The 19,083-nt window shown below is 56.5% G+C and overlaps 1 protein-coding gene across 4 annotated transcripts in view; it reads left to right on the top strand.

The window, feature by feature from the left end:
- AUTS2 (activator of transcription and developmental regulator AUTS2) overlaps positions 1-19,083 on the top strand; it is a 1,069,563-nt gene that overhangs the window by 988,847 nt on the left and 61,633 nt on the right. For all 4 annotated transcript variants that reach the window (XM_059414736.1, XM_059414738.1, XM_059414737.1 and 1 more), the window contains one exon: positions 3,819-3,870. In XM_059414736.1, the coding sequence (XP_059270719.1) occupies positions 3,819-3,870 (52 nt within the window). The remainder of the gene's footprint in view (positions 1-3,818; positions 3,871-19,083) is intronic.

A 19,083-nucleotide genomic window follows, 5' to 3' on the forward strand; every position in this document is an offset into this window, starting at 1 on the left:
CCTCCTCCTCCTCCTCCTCCTCCTCCTCCCGCTCCCTCCTCCCTCCTCCGCACATGGTCTCCTTTGTCCTGTCGCCGCCGCCGCCTCGCTCTTAGCTCCGCGCGCCGCGGCCGCGGCTCGGGCCGCTGCTCTCGCCTCGCCCGGGACGCCGCTCGGCCCCCGCCGTGCCCGGCCGACCCGCGCGCCGCAGGAGCGGCCCCGAGGCCGCGGGCGGGCGCGCACCGGGCTCCCCCCGCCCCACCGCCCGGCCTCGGCGGCGCTGGATGTGCGGCGGCTGCTCCGGCGCGGACCCGGCCCCGCGCGCTCGGACCCCGCGGCGCCCCGAGGACGGACTTGCGGACGCGGCCGGAGCCGCGCGTTCCCTCCCCGCGCGCTCGGCCGCCTCCCGGGCGCTGCGATCCCGGCACCGGGGGCCCCGCGGAGGAACCGGACCATGAACTTGGGGCTGACAGCGCCGCGTGACCCCGTGCGACCAGGTAATGCGGCCCCGGGGGCGCGGCCCCTCGTCGGCCCCGCGCGCGGAGGGAGGCGGCCGGGTCGGGGGTCTTTGTTGCGGCGGCCGGGCCGGCGGGCAGGGGCGGCGGGGGCGGGCGCCTCGCGTCTGGCGCGCCCGGGCCCCCTTCCTCACCCCTCCTCCCCCGCCCTCCCCTGCCTCCCCCGCCGCCCGCCTTTGTACTTTCCTCGGGGCCGGCGGCCTGGGCCGGGAGCGGCGGCGCGGTCGTGCCGGGCGGGGCGGGGGCGTGGGGGCGGCGGCCGACCGGGGGCCTCCGGTCGGAGGGGCTCCGGTGACCCGGGCCGGGGCGGGTGGCGCGGCGCGGGGCTGGGGGCCGGGGCGGGGTCCCGCACGCGGTGCCCGCGGAAGCCGGTGGGGCCGGGGCCGGGGTTCGGGGCGGGCGGGCGAGGCTGCGGGAACCGCGCGGAAGTTCCGGGGCGGCTTTCGGCCCCACGCTGGGCCCCCTCCCGCGGCGCGCTGCGGGGGGGGGGGGTCGGGGTCCGCGGCGGAGGGGCCGGTGCCCGCCGTGTGGTCCCCGCGCGTCCCGCGCCTCCGCTCGGCCTCGCCAACTTTCCGCGGCCCCGGAGCCGCCCGTGCGCCCGGACGGACCCAGCCCCCAGCGCGGCCGGAGCGGGTCGTTGGTCCCCCGACCCCGCCGGCCGCTCCCCGCCCTCGCCCTCCGCGACCCCCGGGCCCTGCGACCCTCGCGAGGCCGAGCCTCCGGCCCCCGCGCGCAGGGACTGGGCTTCCGGGAGGCCGGGCAGCCGCGGGCCGCGGGCTGGGGCTCGCCGCGGGGGGCGAAACAGCCACGAAAGTTACGGAAATCAGCCGGGACCGTGGCCGGGATGCGGCGATCGCGGGCTCCGTCCCCCGCGCTGCGCACGGCCGCGCCCCGGAGCCTCAGGACCCGCGCGGGCGCTGGGGAGGCGGGAGCGGGATTGGGGAAGTTCGTGCGGGAAACGAGCCGGTTTCCCCGCAGCTCGCGCGCTGGCCTCGGCCCGGAGGGCCCGTCCTCGCTGGTCCCGGCCGCGGCCCCCGTCGCCGGCAGCCCGGGCGGGAGGCGGGAGCGACCCAGGCCCTGCCGGGATGACCCAGCGTCCCGCGGGTGCGCAGGCCCTTCCGAGCCCTTCCCCGGCTGCAGGCGGCGGCCCCCGGGCGGGCGGCGCGTTGGGGACAATGACAGGTTTCGGAGAGCGCGCGTGGGAGGGCGGCCCCGAGCGCCCCGGGCGCGGCCGGACTCGGCCCGTTCGGACCTGCGGGGCGGCGCCGCGGTCGCGTCCTCCGAGTCGGCTCCGGAGCCGAGGACCCTCAGCCGCCTCCCGGAGAGCAGGGCGCCCCGCGGGCCACCGAGGCGGCCGCCGCACAGAGCTGTTGCGGGCCGCGGGGCCGGTTCACCTGCAGCCCGGCCGGGTCTGCCCGCGCGCGCAGCCCGAGTGCAAACAAAAACTCGGTCGGGAGCCACTTGGGGTGCTCACCCGTGTTCTCCGCACCGGGGTGCCATCCTGCGTCCGCCCGCCTCTCCGCCAGCTAGACGCCTCTGCATGAGCAGTCCCCGTATCTGCGGGCAGTGCTTCGGTTTTAAGAGGATTTCATTACTGGGCCTTTTTTTTTTTTTTAATCAGCTGGAGTTTATTTTTTTCAGCCATGAATTTAGCATATTCCTTCCAGTTTGAACGAAGAAGTGCTTTTTTTTCATTCAGGAATGGTGACACACTCTTTATCTCTGAGTTCAGCAGGGAAACTCCCATTCCTAGAAGCCTGGCTTGGCACCACAATGTAACAACCCTTTTCCTGTCATTTTTGCCTTCGTAACAATCCTCTTGATTTGCTTAATGGATACCTTGTTTCCCTCGGAATGCCACACTTTTTTTCGGAGGCTTATTTTTAAGGGAAGCTATTATCGTATACAATTTAAATTTAATTACCTTTAAGATGTCAGGAAGGCCTTTGGCATATTTTCTATTCATGCAGATTTTTTTTAAAAGCTCTCCAGGATTTATTTTAAACTGTTTATGCAGAAACGTGTACGCACTCCCACACTTTACTCCTGCATTTCTTTTTCTTCTGGATCCTTAAATTTTCCAAACCATCCCTCAAGGGAGGAAGCTTTAAAGGGGAAAAAAAAAAAAAAAAAAGGAAGAAATCCTCATAATAAAAATATTTTATGTCTCTCTGTATCACTTGCATCGAGAACTAGAACATGTTCCCCAGATAGACACAATAATACCTGTTTTTCATCAACATAGCACAGAAAGGCTAAATTGAGTATCTTCTTTGTCCCCCAAAGCCAGCCCCTGAGTCAGGCTATGTGTACTCCGGATACTCCCTCCCCGTCTGCCTTAGGGTCCCCTCCGTATTTATCCAACATCCTATGCTTTGCTTTGTCAAAACAGGCATCTCTATGTACAAAGTGTGAAAGGCAAGTGATTTACGGCAGAGACCCAACATCGCCATTGTGACTTGAAATGCAGCTCCGTCTTCGCATTCCACAGTGGGGATGCCGATTTTCAGGTCAATGGTTGCAACCCTCTAGAAGTTCTAGAAATACTCCCGCTTCTGCAGCCTTGGAGCCTTCCCTCCACACCAACTTCTGGCTATTCTCCAGCCCATGAGTGTATACTTCACAGAGGCTTTGCTCTCGTGGCTTAAACAGGCTTATTTCACTTTCCTCGAGCCCCTGTGATAATTAGAAGACAGGATTTCTGGAAAATGGAAAGGCTCTAGTGCTGATGGCAGGCGTAGTCTCGGGTTGTGGGCCGGGTCAGCTTGCTTCTGTTTCCACACCAAGGTCATCCTGGTGACTGGGAGGAACAGGGATCTTGGGGTCATCGGACGAATCTTTAAATTAATATCTGGAAGTGCTAGTCAACACTTTTTAGTGAGGAAGGGCTCAACGTTAAATAATAGGCATTTCTGGTTTGTGCAAGAAAACTGAAAAACAGGCATCTCTGCACATATCAAGGGGAAAAAAAGAGTGCCATTTCTAAAATAATGATCTATCAACGAAATTGCAAAATCACTATGTGAATGAGCTGAATTGCTTTGTGGATCATCTCATAGAAATATGTTTTGCACAGATAATATGTCTAATAAGGACACGTTTTTTAAAATCAAGATTTTTTCCCCCAGCACAGAGCTGCACTGCAGGTCCGTCTCCTGCGGTCAAACAGCACCACCTTGTGGACGGTTGGGGGAAGCGGCTGCTTTCCCCCATCAGGCTGTTCTAAAAATGTAGTGCATTGATTTAAAAACTCACCTTCTGATGATGCTGATGGCAATATCTGAGACCATAATAACAATTTTTTCTCCCTTTCTTGTTTTTCAGGCATCAGATGCCAGCTCTGAAAAACTCTTCAATACTGTTATTGTAAACAAAGGTAAGACCCCTGAATTCCGAGCCGTGGCCGGGTTTGGGTTTTTGTCTCATTGTCCGTGCCTAAGAAGTCCGAGTAAAACACAGTCTTTCTGTTTTTCGGTCTGGAGCCGCTGTTCGTATTTTGTGGTTTTGCTGGAGGCAGAATCCGTATGCTTCTGGGACGTGTGAAGGAACGGTTTATTGTAACAGAATACAATGAATCCTTATTCAGATTGATTGGACGAAGAAATCACCACCTCTGTGACGTTGATGTAACGTAGGAAGCCGTCACGGAGAGTAAGAGTTCTCAAAATGCCTTGACTTCATTGTTACTTATCAACTACCAGCAGTCAGAGAACTATAAACAGCTGATTTGTTCTGTGGTCTCCAATTACCCGTGGGTGTTTAGTATGCACAGGATATGGCCATAAACCAAGCCTTACTCTGCTGTGGGCTCTCTGGAAAGTTAATAAACGAGCTAGAGGGCAAAATTTAAATATGTGCTATCCCATTAATTTCTTCCCAACTGCAGTACGGACTAAGAGAGGCTAATCATGTAACAGTACATAAAGGGAAAACTTCTCTTAAATCATTGCCAGTAGGTTTCTGGGCAGTTTTCATTTGTCGCAGTGTTGCTGGAAATAATGGAACGTAGGGGAGTCTCTAATCACTGGCGATACCGAGGTGTGTAATTTGGAAGGTGTAAGTGACACAAACTGTTCCATCTTTTCCTCTTTGCCGTGGAACCTGACGGAAGCGCTGGTGTGGTGATTGCTAAGTGGAGGTGTGCTTTCCGGGGTCATCTCGGGTCTGCGGTTACACGGCAGAGCCCGGTAGCCCTTGAACAGAATCGGGCCTTCCTTCGTAAAGGGGCGACGTTGGAAGCCACTTCCGACATCCTGTCCTGTGCCTCAGCTAGCATTTTTGCTAACTCGTTAGTAAGACACGTTTCCAAGTGCAGTAATTTTGGGCTCCCGGATTATTTTAGAATTGGAACCCACTGCAATTTAGAATCGTACGTTATGTTTAGCGTTCCCCTGAGGTGTATGTGCTGCTGTGATTGCTGTTCCTCCCAGAATTATTGTCACATTGAATTTTTATCTTTTTTATTGCATAATGGACTATTCCAGTTTTATATTTCATCATATTTTTTGATGGACGGAAAGTTTGTACCAATTTGTTATCCATAATGCTAAAAGCCCAATAAAAGAAGACGCGCGCAGCTCAGAGCATACGGGGCATCTCTGTGAAAATGCCTGATTGTTTATTGCTCGTTTTGATGAGGGAAGAGGATGGGGGGGGGGAGAGGCAAGCAGGACAGGTCCCCAAAAGGTCTTAGTGTCTCAGTACCACTGGTTCCCCCTCCCCCCTCGGGGACCTCCAGCCTTAAGCCGCCCATCCCTCTTCTGCTGTAGCTCCAAACAACTCTGGAATGTCTTTACCCTTCTCTGGGATTGGCCTTAGAGCGGGAGCTGGCCCTGGGACCTGTGTTCAGGCCCTCGCTGCCCTCCCGGAGTTGCAAGGGTCTCTTCGGGGAGGTTGATGAGAGTCCCGCCCCCCAGCCCTGACGCCCCCACTTCTGTCCCCCTCCCCTTCCCAATCAAACGGTTCCCACATTCTTATTTTTGTTTACTTACAGAGTGTGATTTGTGGCATCTATTTGGTTGTGAATAGCCATCCCCCTGACAGGGTGCCTTTCTTCTGAGCTGCTTTTCTGGGGGTGATTTAGTTGCCTTGAAAGGATTAAGGTTTCTTTGTGTACACTAAAATCAACATAGGCTTTTTCTGAGCTTTGCTTGGGAAACCGTACACAAATAAGCGTTTTAGTCGATGGCAGATTATGCCTTTGCCCCTTATTTCCATCAAAATGGCCTTTCTTTTCTCCTCCCGAGTCTCCCTTAATGCCTTATGCTAATTCCTGTTGGTACCATGAATGACAAGGGAGGTATCAATGCAAATCCAGGTGCTGCGAAGTCGACTGGCTGGTCCCCGGCCCCGCCCTCCCCCTGGAGAGAAGGAGATTAGGGGGGCCGGGGAGGGGAGAAAGCTTGGGGACAGTTTTGTTAAGGGGATTAGTATTCAGGCTGCTAAATATCAGGAAAACAACTTCAAAAAGCGATTCATTGTGTCGTGATAATGTCAATAATTGCTTCGAGACAGGTGCATGGCGTCTCGATCCCTGCTTGTGGGTTTTGCTCTGTTTTTACTCCGGGTGGTGGCAGGGTTTACCGGATGGATGTGTGACGAGGCCTTCAAGGAACTGTCAGCTTCACGCACATCAAGTTCAAGTTCCCCTGCGAGGCGGCCGGCCTGCCTGCGAGCCAGGTCTCCTGTCTCTGTCCGGGATTCTTAGCCAAGAGCACCAAAAAGCCTTTGGAAAGAAAGGGCGGATTTATATCGGGTCACAAACACTACGGGCAGCATCTCTAGGCCTCGGGCAGCATCTCTAGGCCTCGGGCAGCATCTCTAGGCCTCGGCTGATTGAACAGCCCAAGACGAGGGCAGGGACATGGGCACTTGCATGCCTCCCCCTCCAGACGTAGGAAGCTACCTCTCGCCTCTCCTTCCCGGGAGCCCCCACCGCGTGCTTAGCCTTGGAGAAGCTTGGCTGGGAGCTGCTGGGGAGATTACGCTGATGGTGGTGGGGGCGGGGCGGGGTGGGGGTTGGGCGCAGCTCGGGTGCAGCTCCACAGTCGGGCTGAGCAGTCTGGGGACCAGCTGAGACCTCGGGGCCAGGACTCAAGTCCTGTCCGTCTGAGCTTCAGTGAGAAGCTCTGGTTAGGGGACCAGAGCTCACCTACCAGGGGACGGTTGTCAACCATTGCAGGACCCCCTGGGCTCTGGTGGGGACAGAAGGATGAGTCAGGAAGGGGAGGGGCGGAAGCAGCAGGTACAGGGGCTTCCTTTGACTTTTCTTTACTGTACAGAGTCTGTCGGGTTTGAGAAAGAATGGGGGAGGTTCTTGTGTTTGGGTGATGCCAATCACTGCTTTCTTCTGGGGCCTTTAATTCCCCGCCGTAAAGCCAGCTAACCAGACAGTTGCTTGTGCCCGCCCAATGCCCAGTGAGGGCCGGCCCTGTCGGAAGAGCTGGGGAGGTGAGCCTCGAATTACAGGTTGTGGGGCTGTGGACATGCGCAAAAAAAAAAAAAGAAGAAGAAAGGCTTTAACTTTAATCAAGGTCGTGGTTGCTTTATTTAATCTTTATGTGTTTAAGTGTTTACAGGATGTTCATGGGAATTTTATGAATCCTTCTGTCTCTGAGTCAGCCATCTGCCAATGAAAAAATTAATTTTCCCAGGGAGACAGACGTACGCAGAGAGACTAACTTCTTGTCCATATTCAGCTGGTTGAGCTGCTTTGGGAGCAACAGTTTTCGAGCCCCAAAGTCTGGACCATGGAACCTTCGGAGGAAGCCTGTGGCCAACCCAGGGTCTCCTGCCCGTTCTTCCTGCCCTTTCTTACCACTTTGAGGTCCTCCTCCCCAGTGGTTTGGCCACTTTGCCATATGGTCAGAAACGCGGGAAACCAGGGCTTGGCGGTAGGGGACTGCCTGGCCGCGGTGGTTGATGTCCCTCGAACTCTGGGCGCTCCGGGGCAGAGCTACCTGAGGGGGACGCAGCCAAGAAAGGGAAGCCTGTCTGGGAGGCAGGTGTTCCCTGGAACCCTCTGTTCACGGGGACCCCGGCCCTGCTGTGGGTCCACGTTCCAGGCTAGGGAAAGACGAAAGACCTGGAATCGCGGCCCCGTCTAGGCCCTGGAACCCTCTTTTCCAGGATCTCGCCTGAAGCCAAGGCAGGTAGAGCAGATGGGAGGTGGCCACAAGGTGACGTCACCCCACGGCTTGCTCAGCCCTTCTCTCTTCCCCGTGTTGTTGTGTTGGGCCCTCCAGGGTTGGGCCTTCCCCCACCCCACCCACCTGTTAGAGATCGGGGTCCAGCCTAATGGAGGTCTTTGAAGTTCTAGAGTGGACACTGTCCGGGTGGGACTGAGGCCCTGTGCTCCCTCCTGCCACGAGCACCCAGGGTCTGCCGAAATGCCAAAGGCGCCCCCACCCAACCTCCTCCTCCGTGGGACCCACACCGGACCCCAGGTCAGCCGCGGGAGATTCTGGTGGACACGAGCCCACGATCCTGAGCACCAGGTGGAACACTGGGGCTTCCTTGAGCTCTGGAACTTGAGCTGTCCCGGACCAGAGCTCTTATTCCTCTTCCAGGCCTTACCAGACTAGTGGACGCACAGCCTGGGTGTGGGGTCGATTTTGCACTGAGGGTTTCCAGGGGGCACAGATGAGGTTGGAGCCTTGAAGTCAGTGGGGCCTTTTGGATATTTTTGGCAGTGTGGTTTTACCAGCCGCAGAGAAGGAAAACCTCTCTAAAAAGATTGGTGGAGGGGTGCCTGGTTGGCTCAGTGGGTTTAAAGCCTCTGCCTTCGGCTCAGGTCATGATCTCGGGGTCCTGGGATCGAGCCCCGCATCAGGCTCTCTGCTCAGTGGGGTGTCTGCTTCTCCCTCTCTCTCTCTCTGCCTGCCTCTCTGCCTACTTGTGATCTGTCAAATAAATAAATACAATCTTTAAAAAAAAATAAAAAATAAAAAGATTGGTGGAGATTAGAGACGTTGAGCTGGGAAAGAAGCCACTAGAGTAGATTCTGCTTGGTGGGATGAGGGTCGGTGACTGGGCACCTAATGAATTGTTCAATGGCGACCGTCTCCCCTCATTCATTATGTGGGGACATAAACGCAGAATTCTTTGGTTTGGTGACAGGAAAGTTAGGGAAGAGTTCTCTTACTTCTGGGACCACCATTGGCTCTTAGGAAAAACCCATTCCCTAAATAGTCCTGTGCTTGCGTTTTGGATGGAAAACAGTACCATTGAGCAGGGGCATCGCTCTCTTTAAAAAAGGACAAATCGTTGTGGAGTTTGAAGCCCGGTTATAAGGAGCCTGTGGAGATCGTCTCCCAGTTGCTCGAGGTGTGTTGGGTTCCCTTGTAAGGACGGACCGAAGGGACATTTCCCGTGTGCAGAAGAGGGAACTGAGCCGGTGTCAGCTCTGTGAATTAGTTCCGTTTTTATAATGTCTTAAATCCTAGATAAGGGACACACGGACCCTTTTTCTTTTTCTTTCCCTGGACCTGCTTTGTACCATTTCAGAGCAATTTCTTGGGTCTTTAGGAGACGTCTGATGTGTGGGAAATTAAATACTATTGAAGGGTAATTGGTGCTTGATTCAGACAAAGGAGTTAGGAGTGGTTGAGGCTCTCCTACCCTACACCGCAAATAGCAGGCAATCAGCCCCTTTGTCATGGAAATTGACCTTCCTATAGGAGCCAGACTCTCACGTTACAGAATTTGTTGTATAGAATTATGCCTGAAGAAATTCTTGGAAACAGATGCTCTCTCCAGTGTGTGTGAAACCAACCAGGAAGGGCCTAAAAATACTGCACGTTGTGAGGAAAGGGCTTTCCTCTGGACGTCTTTCCATGACCTGATGACTGCCCTTCCCCAGGCCTGGAGGTGGGGAGATGCTGGGGAGATGCTGGATCCTGTCCCTGGAGTTTGCGGGCGAGGGTGGACGATTTGCTGAGCGTGCACACCGGTCTCCGTGGCGATTTGGAGAACCTTGGAGAACTTTGACAGTGAGGCCAATCTTCCACATGAGAAGTGGGCCAGATCCGTGGGGCCCGCGCACCCCGGGGAGCTAGAAGGAATGGCCGCCTAACCCATCCCCCCGTTCAATCAGAGGATCGGACTCCGCTCTGATTGCCTTCGAGCCCACTAAAGATCTCCTGGCCTGCTTCGTCCAGCTGATTGCCGCCGTCCTCTGCAAGAACTTTCTCCGCACTCGGCAATGCGGGCCGGAAAGCTTCAGCGCTGCCCGGGCCCTCCCCGCAACCCGTTCTTGTTAGGGTTTCTCTTCATCAACGCTGCGGTATTCGGTTGTCTCGGAAAGTGCAACACACTCGTGGGCAACTCTTGGGATAAAAAACACCACGTGGGCCCTGGAGAGTCTTCAGGGGAGCGGTTCCCCGACAAAGGGCCTCGGCCCTGGTATGAATTCCAAGAAGAGGGCTCAGCCCCAGGCCTGCAGTTTCTTGCACGTGGGAAGCCTGTGGCCATGCCCCGGCCTCTGGATTATTTCTAGTTTCTGACAACTGCAGAAAAATGTTGTTTTCTCTGAAAATGTGTGTTTATTTAACTAGGTTTCTTTTTGCCTCACAATCTGGATTCTATCCAGTCAGTTACCACTCCAATTAACTAACAATTATTTAACATTAACAGTAATTACAGACGCCAGTTAAGCGCCTACAGATGTCAACTGTTAGCTTTGTACCTAATCACTCAATGAAATGGAGAAAGTTCAACAAACATCAATTAGCCAAGCAATTAGTATGAGTTAGGAAAGAGCATGTTATCATGTGTGAGCTGATTCAATTTATTTTATTTTGGCAGTAAAACACACACAGGCAAGCGGCAATAAGTTCCTCCGATAAGATAAAACGCTATTGTTTTGCATCTTACGCGAGAATTCTTTCCTTTCCCGGGCACCAGTCAAATACAGTCTTGCCTGGAATTTATTGAACAAACAGAATTTGTCTCAGTCACTCAGAAAGCCCGGCAAGTGCCCGGGCTCAGGAAGCCGCTTTGGTGAGTGATGAACCGGGCGCATCCGCCGCGTCAGGACGCGTCACGCGTCGGATCTCGGCAGAGACGACCGACTCCCACTCAAGGAATCTCCACGCATTTCCGATTCTCACAGGTTTATTCCCAAACCATCGTCGGTAGAGTGAGCGCAACAAGGGCCCGAACTGTCGCTGCGCTGGCTGCGGTTTAGCCCGGGGCCAGCGTCAACCTGTCTCACCCTCTCGCCCGGCCTGCGCTTTGTGGGGGAAAAGGCGGAAAGGGCTCTCCTTGGAGACCTGCGGTGTGAGGGCACCAGCGACATAACGACCTCGGGCTCCCCATTCAGAGATCTCCGCGCCGCTCGCTGGGACGGAGCGTTTCAAGGCCTGGTGGCATACGGTGGCCCCAGCATCAGTGTTGGGAGATTCGTTTTACCTCCAGGTGGAACGCTGGCCCCGTAAGGGGTGATGCCTCTGGTTCCCCCACGAGAAACGATGTCTTACTAATTCTTGAAGCCCGTGGACAGGCGTGAAGGAGCCCGTCTTTCGTGGGGTGCCGTGTCCGGTCACCGTGGACGCTACGAGCAGAACTTTCCATTCGAGCGAGCCTCGCAGCATTAACGGAATCCCAGAACTGGAACAGCGCGGCTCTGCCTGTGTAGCTTCGGGTGGGGAGCCCCCGTGGCCCATGTGCTTTTCTGTGGTGACCCTCATTGCCGGCATCCAGCACTACAGCAGGCGGGGACCGTCCTGGCTGGCTCCTGAGGGATGTCTCTGCCCGTCAGTCCATCGGGACTCTGCCCGTCCACTTCAGCGCATCGGGCTGCTTGGGTGCTTACAAGCTTCAGTGTCCCCGCGGACCGGCTGGGGTCTCCCTTGTCTTATTCTGGGACCGGCCCCGAATGGCAGCCCCCGTTGTGCCGATGGCTGGTTCTCTCGGTCACAGGAGAAGAGCGGGGACAGGCGCCTGGAACACGTCTCCGAGTTTCAGCTGCTGCTGTTTCTGGCCTCCTCCTTGGCCGGCACAGGTCCCCAGGGCTTCCTCCACCACCGCACGGTCCCGGGCTGTCTGACATGCCCGGGACGTGGGGAGGATCCTGCCCTCGGTGGGGGAGGGGCTCACCTAGGCCTTCCTGGTGGCCCAGGTGTCCCCCAGCACGCCAGCACCCAGGCACAGCTCGTCCTAGGGCCGCTTCATGGGCGCAGGGCTCCCCTTGGGGCGTCACTGATGTGCTCCCCTGGGATAAGACCATATCCCTCCATGTTTGCACCCCCCCCCCCCAGCCCGCTCCTGGGCCCGTCCGGGGACCGATCTCTACCTTCAGCCAGATTTTATTAGAAGTGACTTCGGGTTTTCGAGCGGGGGCACTTCCCTAGCAACCGATGACACAAGCTCGAGACCCAAATCTGCGCGGAGGCGGGGGGGTGGGGGGCTGTTAAGCAGGAGGAGTGTTGTGTGGGCGCCCACATCTTCCTGACCCCCGTAAACCTCGCCTCGCGAAGGAGGAGGCTGAGAGCACATCATCGCGTTCTCTGAGAGCCCTTCTGGAGAGGCTGCGTCTCAAGTGTGCCTGTTAATAGACTCGCGTGGGAGACGGTTATATCTGGATGCCTTTAAAAGCCACTTGGAAAACATTTTCCCTCTTATCTATCACCTTTCACATCTCTCAGCAGAGTAACACTAAAACCTAATTTTAGCCAAGATTACATCACGTTCTCCTGATCTGTGTATGGCCGGGAGAGGCTTTTCCATAGTAAAGCGCCTCCCGCGGAAAGCCCAGCCGCGTCCTTCCGTGTCAACCTGTGATTTCTCTGGGCTCTGCGGGCTCCTTGCCCGAGGCTCCTTGATGCGTGAACCCGGTCCGTGAACTCGGCCTGACAAGGAGTCCTCCCCTGAGATCGGACGCGTCTGCTCTTAAGTGGGTGACGTCACTGTCGCTTCCTTCCGGGGGCTGAGCTGGAGGCCTTGAAATGAGGCCTTTCGTTCACCAGCGGCCGTGGAGCGCCCGACTCTACTGCCCGCTCCGGAGATTCGGCAGCGGCCGGGTCACGCCAGACCCACGACCCCGCCTGCGAGAGCTTAAATGTAGTTCACGACTCAAAAGACACTTCGTTAAATGGCCCAATTGGAATGAAGCCACTCAACTAATTAAGGAACAAAATAACAACCTTAATAAGACTTCCTTAGGAGGAGAAGGCCATCCAAGATGAGCCCTCCGGGGTCAGCAGACGGTGTCCCCCTCTCCGAGAGGGTGCAGATTTGCCGACTTGTGTTAGACTAAAACCTGCCCCTTTGAGAATTTCATGTTAAACACCTGCTCGGTTGTGGCTTTACTGAGGCCTTCGCAGAGGCTGGGGGAGCATATTGTAAAGCTCTGGGTGCCGCCTGCCAGTCGGGCCTTCCCCCATATTTTCCCATTTGGATTCCGCGGCTCAAGTCTCTGCCGCATCCACATATCACCGTGTGGGTCCGGGAGTCCGCACGGCGCTCACGGCGGAGTCCGGCTGCTTGTGAGCCGTCCGCCTTGGTTTTCTCGTTGGTGACATGAGAGAGTTGGATGCACTCCAAGATCCCTTCTGGGTCTAAAGGCCAAAGTTTGCCTCCGAGGGCTCTGGGTCTTTCCAGAGCCCAGACTGTGTGTAGCGGGCATACGTTTCCCCAGATGGCGTGAGCGGGACCGTGGACACGCGTATTTGAGGGGAATGGTGACTGGTGGCCAGGGTGGTGGCTTCCGTGGCTTCCGTCCCCAGCTTGTGAGCAAGAACAGGGCAGGGTCCAGCTCTCTCCTGTCCAGGAGATTCTGTCCCTGAGAAAGAGCTTAGAGGTAAGAGGGGGTGAAGCTGGGGGTGGTGCTAAGGAAGAGGGGAAGGGGTGAGGCCCAGCCTGCTGCAGTTGGGACACCGGCGGGCAGGTGTTCCCTTCCAGAAGGTCTGCACCTCGGGTGATGTGACGCCATCTGCTGTAGTAATTGTTTACGTGAAGAACTCGGGTGCCGGGTTCCCTCGTCCTTGACCTCTCGAGGGGACTGGCCGACCGTTTCCAGGGATTGTTGTGGGCGGCTGAGGGGAGCGGCAGGGGTCAGCTCCCAGAGCGAGGCCCTGTCTTAGGGCACCCCGGGGGCAAGCAGCCAGGCGGCTGGTCTTTCTAGGAGTGACTCACATGACCAACTTAAGGGAACCGGGGTGGACCGTTCTGGATAATGCAGGAAATGTCGCCACCTTGCCACGTGCCTTCCGCCGTGAGCAGACTCTGGCCGACGCGGTCTGACTTCGTGCTTCTCCTTTGTTGGGAGGAGAGGCTCCCAGGGACCTCGTTCGTGCGAGCATACTGGTCGTTCCTGGCTTTTAGGCTCTTGTGAACCGGCGTGAGGAGCTGGGTTCATTCTGCGGCCCCCAGACCTGTCATGTGTCCCTAGAGTCTGAGAGCTCACCAGTGACCGCTGAGGGTCTTAGAGACCAGTTTCCTGGGTTAGAAGCAGGGACACAGTGTCTGTGGGCTCTGGTCGAATATTCATTTCTAAGCTAAATTCTGTGGTTTCGGGTTTTGTAGCTGCCGTAGGGCCACGTCACCCTGGGTAGTGGCATCGTCTCAAGACCTCAGACATCAAATCAAAGTGTCCTCTACTCCCATGGGAAGAGGAAGCCCCTGACTTCCATAGGTGGCTTGGGGACAGCTGGTCAGAGCCTGGTTGCCCGTTGCTGTTGTGGCCTCGCTGGCCACGGGTGGCCGATCTCTGCCCGAATCCCTGTACCCCCACTGCCCCCCGTGCCGCAGGGGGGCCGCACTCCCCAGACTGCACGGATGCTCGGCCCGCGCCCGGGCCCCCCGCCTGCCTCCTCGGGCCCCTCCGGCTGGAGGCAAGACAGTTCTGATGCCTCCTCCTTCTGGTTTACCTCCAGGACAAACTCGAAAACTGCCTACTCTCAGGTTTTCTTGGCATTTTAAAAGTTGAGGCCGCCTCTCCGAGCCTTCTCAGCATCCTGCCACGGGTCGCATCTTATTCAAATGCCCTAATTGCCACCCGGGCTTCTCAGCAGCTCGTCATCCCAGCCCTTAACTGACAAAGCAGAGCTTCACCTGAGGGCCTCATTATGCTGCCTGCGTTGGGCCAAAAATACCTCCACGGTACCTGCCGACACCCGGGGCTTCCGAGTGACAAATAATTGGGTGAAACAAACACGGGCGTCGAGCAGCTGCCATCGCGCAGGGGGGTCGGCCTGATCGTGTCACAGCACATCTGACACCAGAGAATGACAGCTTTGGGAGCGGCACGCTAGTTCCTGCCGCCAGCGAGACCTCTCGTGCAGACCGTGACAAGCAGCTGTCATTTCCGTGCAGGGGAACAGCCGACATCCCGCGGCGGGGCGGGCGGGGGCAGGCAAGCGGCCGGTTCGGAGGGCAGGTGGGGCCGGACGGTGCAGAGAACCTTCTCGAGCTCAGGCGACCATCTGCAGCGCAGGCCTTGAAACCCAGCGCGTCTCTGCAGGTCTTCTCGTGCCTCCATGGGGACCCGTTCGAGAAAGGGTTGCAGAAGCCGTGTCGGCGCTTCCAGGACAGCACCGGGGGCGTGCGGGCAGGGCAGTGCCCAGCTCCGGATTTCACTCAGAGAATGCGGACACACCCCCCCGGCCTCCTCCTCCTCCTGGTGTGTCCTGGGTTGGGCCTTCAGACCCAGGGCTGAGTTTACAGAATCTGGAAGGGCAGAGTCTCTGCTGGCCGGAAGCTCACTAAAACAGAGTTCGTCGGATGGGATTCGGGGACAGCACGGGGTCTGGACCCGCGGTTTTCCAAGGGCGGTCCCTGGACCAGCCCCAGCAGCACCCCATTGAGGAGGAGTCAGAGACGCAGAGTGTCCTGTAGAGCTGGAAACTCCAAGGGCGTGGCCCAGCGGGGTGTTTGGAGCAGGCCTGTGGGTGATGCTTGGCCGTGAGGCTTTCGTGAATGCTCAGGTGGTCCACAGAGTTCCCTGGGGAAGCCCACACTCTTCTTAAACAGGGAATAGCTCTCTTCATCGTCCCGCAGCCTTTTCACTTACGTCTGACGTCAGAGGCACCAGATCTGTGGAGGGTCCCACTGCGGACCCACGGTGAGCCTCCGTTGTGCTCTCGTCGTGGATCGCAGCCTTACCCTCTCGGCTGGGACACAGACCCCCTCGCGCGCAGGGTGGACTGCGGTGGGGGCCGTAGTATCAAGGGAACCGTTCTTGTGTAATGGGGTTTGGAGCCATGACCTTGGGCCAGTGTCCTGCTGTGACCAGCCAAGCTGACTTGCTCAACCACTTCTCAAAGGCAAACAGTTCTCTCCGGTTCCTGCTTGGCCGACGCTGCCTCCCAGATGGCCGCCTGCCGCCTGTAGGAAGGGTTACCGCGACACAAAACACACACAGCCTCGGTAGGCGTGCCGTGATTACCAGTACCTGTTCGTTCAACAAAGTACCGTGCGAGTTCTTCATTATGCTACAATGGCCAGGACCGTGGAGGAAATGGAGAGCAGTGTTCGGAAATCTGCTTTCCTTTCTGAGCGACACATTGTGAGGTTTTAAGGCTGTATAGTTCTATTTGCTACACTGGATACCCGCCCCCCCCGAAATGTGATACCCTAAGAGGTTTTCCGCAGGTCACCTCAATAGGAAAGCTTTTCTAGATGTCCTTCCAGTATAGACCTCTTCCAGGACGAGGTGTGTTCAGGTCGTGGTTCTCAAACCTTCGCCTGTCTTAGGATCGTCTGGAGGGCTTGTGGGGGCATGGACTGCTGGGTCTCCCCGCCCCGGAGCCCTAAGCATCAAGAACATCAGAATGAGCCCCCACGTAGGCCGTGACGTCCAGCGGCGTATCTACCAGGATTCTGCCACGCTGGTTTTTCGGTGAGAAGGATAGTACGGCAGTATCTGTCCCCTCTCCCTTACTGCGAAGTATTTTAATGTACGTGTCATGGATCACGTCAGCCCCTTCCCACATTAGCGGCATCTGTTGAAATGACTTTTCTTGCCTCACGGCCTTCTGTTATCGGACTAACCAAGTACCGTAATTTCTCAGTGAGGAACTCCCATTCTCAGTGCCATGTCCCCAATTGTCCCACAAGTGTCCTTCTACGTGAAGTGTTCCCGGCAGGGTACAGACCAGGGTCACGTAGGACTCGTCGGGGTCTGGAGCCATGCGCCTCTGCCCAGCGTCCCTTCTTTCTCAAGTTGGTGACTTGTTGCAAAAGCCAGGTCAATGGTTTGTATGCCGTTCCCCATCCTGGAAGCCCTCGTGGCGTCATTTACGTGATGGCGCTGTCCCTCGTCTTTCCTGTGAGTGCAAGTGGGCCCTAGAGCTTTGACTAGATTCATGTCGGGCTTGCTGGCGAGAAGACCCCATAGGCAATGCGGTAAGCTGCGGGCAGCCTCACTTCCAGGAGCCACGACGTCTGGATGGCCAGGTTCTGGCAGTGCCACGGTCGGTTTGGGTCGGAGCAGCCCCATCCCAGCGCGGCCAAGTTCCCCATCGTTCATCCTCTTCCGTCTAATGGCTTTACCCATTGACGGTCCTTGCCTGATCCCGTGTTTCATTGGAGATGGCAGAAGAGGACTTTTCTCCCGAGCCCTCCTCCCGTTCTGGCTGAGACTCTCCCGGATAGCAGAGCTTGACCTCCTCGGCTCAGGTCTCGGGTGAGCCCCAGATACAAGCAAAGGAAGAGCGAGGAATGCTTAGTTCTTCGCGCGTAGTTGGGCGTTCTCAGAGCAGGGAGGTGGCGTCCTGCCTAGTGTTCTGTTAACAGGCCCGCACCCTTCCAGGTTCGCGTTTTCTTACAAGAGGCTTAACCCATGTTTTGAATTCACTGAGCATTTTTCTTTAAAGCGTTTATTTATTTATTTGACACAGACAGATCACAAGTAGGCAGAGAGGCAGGCAGAGAGAGAGAGAGGAGGAAGCAGGCTCCCTGTAGAGCAGAGAGCCCGATGCAGGGCTCGATCCCAGGACCCTGAGACCATGACCTGAGCTGAAGGCAGAGGCTTAACCCACTGAGCCACCCCAGGCGTACCATCCTAAAACTTACTTTTAAACCTTGGAAATGATGTTATAACGCCGAGTCTAAGTGCCTTGATGAAGCGTCTTCCTGGATCCAATCAACTCTTTTGGCATTATCAGATAATCGGGCGACCCTGACCAGGTAATTTCAGGACAGGAACATGAGGCCGTCCGCATAAATGGAGCCTACAGTGCGCACGGATTTTCCTGTGCCACCTTGTTAACTGTATCCCGGGGCCTAACCATGTAGGTGTTTTCCGCTGTCTCTCCATCTTTCTCGTGAATAAATAAATCTTTAAAAAAAAAAAAAACAGCAACAGTGACAACAAAAATACAAATAACAGGTTTCGCCCGGCTGCTGTTTCTTCAGGGACTTAGATAAGCCTCTTGGGGGCACCTGGATGGCATCGTCAGTTAAGGGTCTGACTTGTTTTCCACTCAGGTCGTGATCTCAGGGTCATGGGATCGAGCCCCCAAGTGTAGAATCTGCTTGAGATTCTCCCTTCCTTTCCCTCTAATGTTCTTGCTCCTGCTCCTGCCTGTCTGTCTGTCTCTCTCTCAAATAAATGGATACATCTTTTTTTTTTTTTTTTGAAGATTTTACTTATTTGACAGAGATCACAAGTAAGCAGAGAGGCAGGCAGAGAGAGAGGGGGAAGCAGGCTCCCTGCTGAGCAGAGAGCCCAATGCGGGACTCGATCCCAGGACCCTGGGATCATGACCTGAGCCGAAGGCAGAGGCTCAACCCACTGAGCCACCCAGGCGCCCCTAAATGGATACATCTTTTTAAACTAAAAACCAAGTAAGCGTTTTCTGATGTCTTTCCTTCGCTTCCCTCTCCTTTTCCTGCAAAATACCTCACTCAGAAGAGAGTGAGCTGTCAGGGTGCTGGGGTGGCTGACTGTGCAGCCCGGGACGGTCCTGCGGGTGAAGCCGACTGCTGGTCACGATGACTGTGGGACCACGGGCCTAACTGGGACTGCCCGGGCAGATGGGGGCGGAGGTACGAGCCTCCTAGTGACAATTCACGCCCTTTCAGTGCCCAAAGTGCCTTAATGCAGGCGTCATGGGAGCGGATGTTCACTGAGTGTGCCCTGTGAGCCAGGCTCGGTCCCGAGCACTTTACAGGGGTGACGCGTGGAGTCCCCGTGGCACCCTGCCGGGGTAGGTGGCATCAACACCATTTTGGCTGAGGACGTGGGCAAGCAGGCTGCCCCCGAGTTCTCCAGCGGGTTCGGCGCCCTCTCCCCGCTCCTGGCTGTGCCGGCCCCAGTGGTCAGGCTGTCCCGAAGGTGTGAGCACTTTCCCGAGTATCCATCCAAACCACAAGGAAGGGACGGTGTGAGCAGGAATATCACCTTCTAGAGGAGGTGTTTGGTCAGGGTTTCGCGGCTCCAAACGGCTCCTTAAGGGCAGCAAATACCTAATCCTTTTCTCAAACAGCTGGTGGGGCCTGGTCAGGGCACACAGGGATTACCCTGGCTGCACAGTTCTCCGAAACGCAGACTGTGTAAATCAACAGTGGAAAAGCCGGTTCCCTCCCACAGGGTGAAATGCCGAGGGTTTTTCCTGGAGCTTTTTCTCACCGCCCTGGTTTCTCACTC

This window comes from Mustela nigripes, chromosome 11, assembly GCF_022355385.1.
Source record: "Mustela nigripes isolate SB6536 chromosome 11, MUSNIG.SB6536, whole genome shotgun sequence".
Lineage (NCBI taxonomy): Eukaryota > Metazoa > Chordata > Mammalia > Carnivora > Mustelidae > Mustela > Mustela nigripes.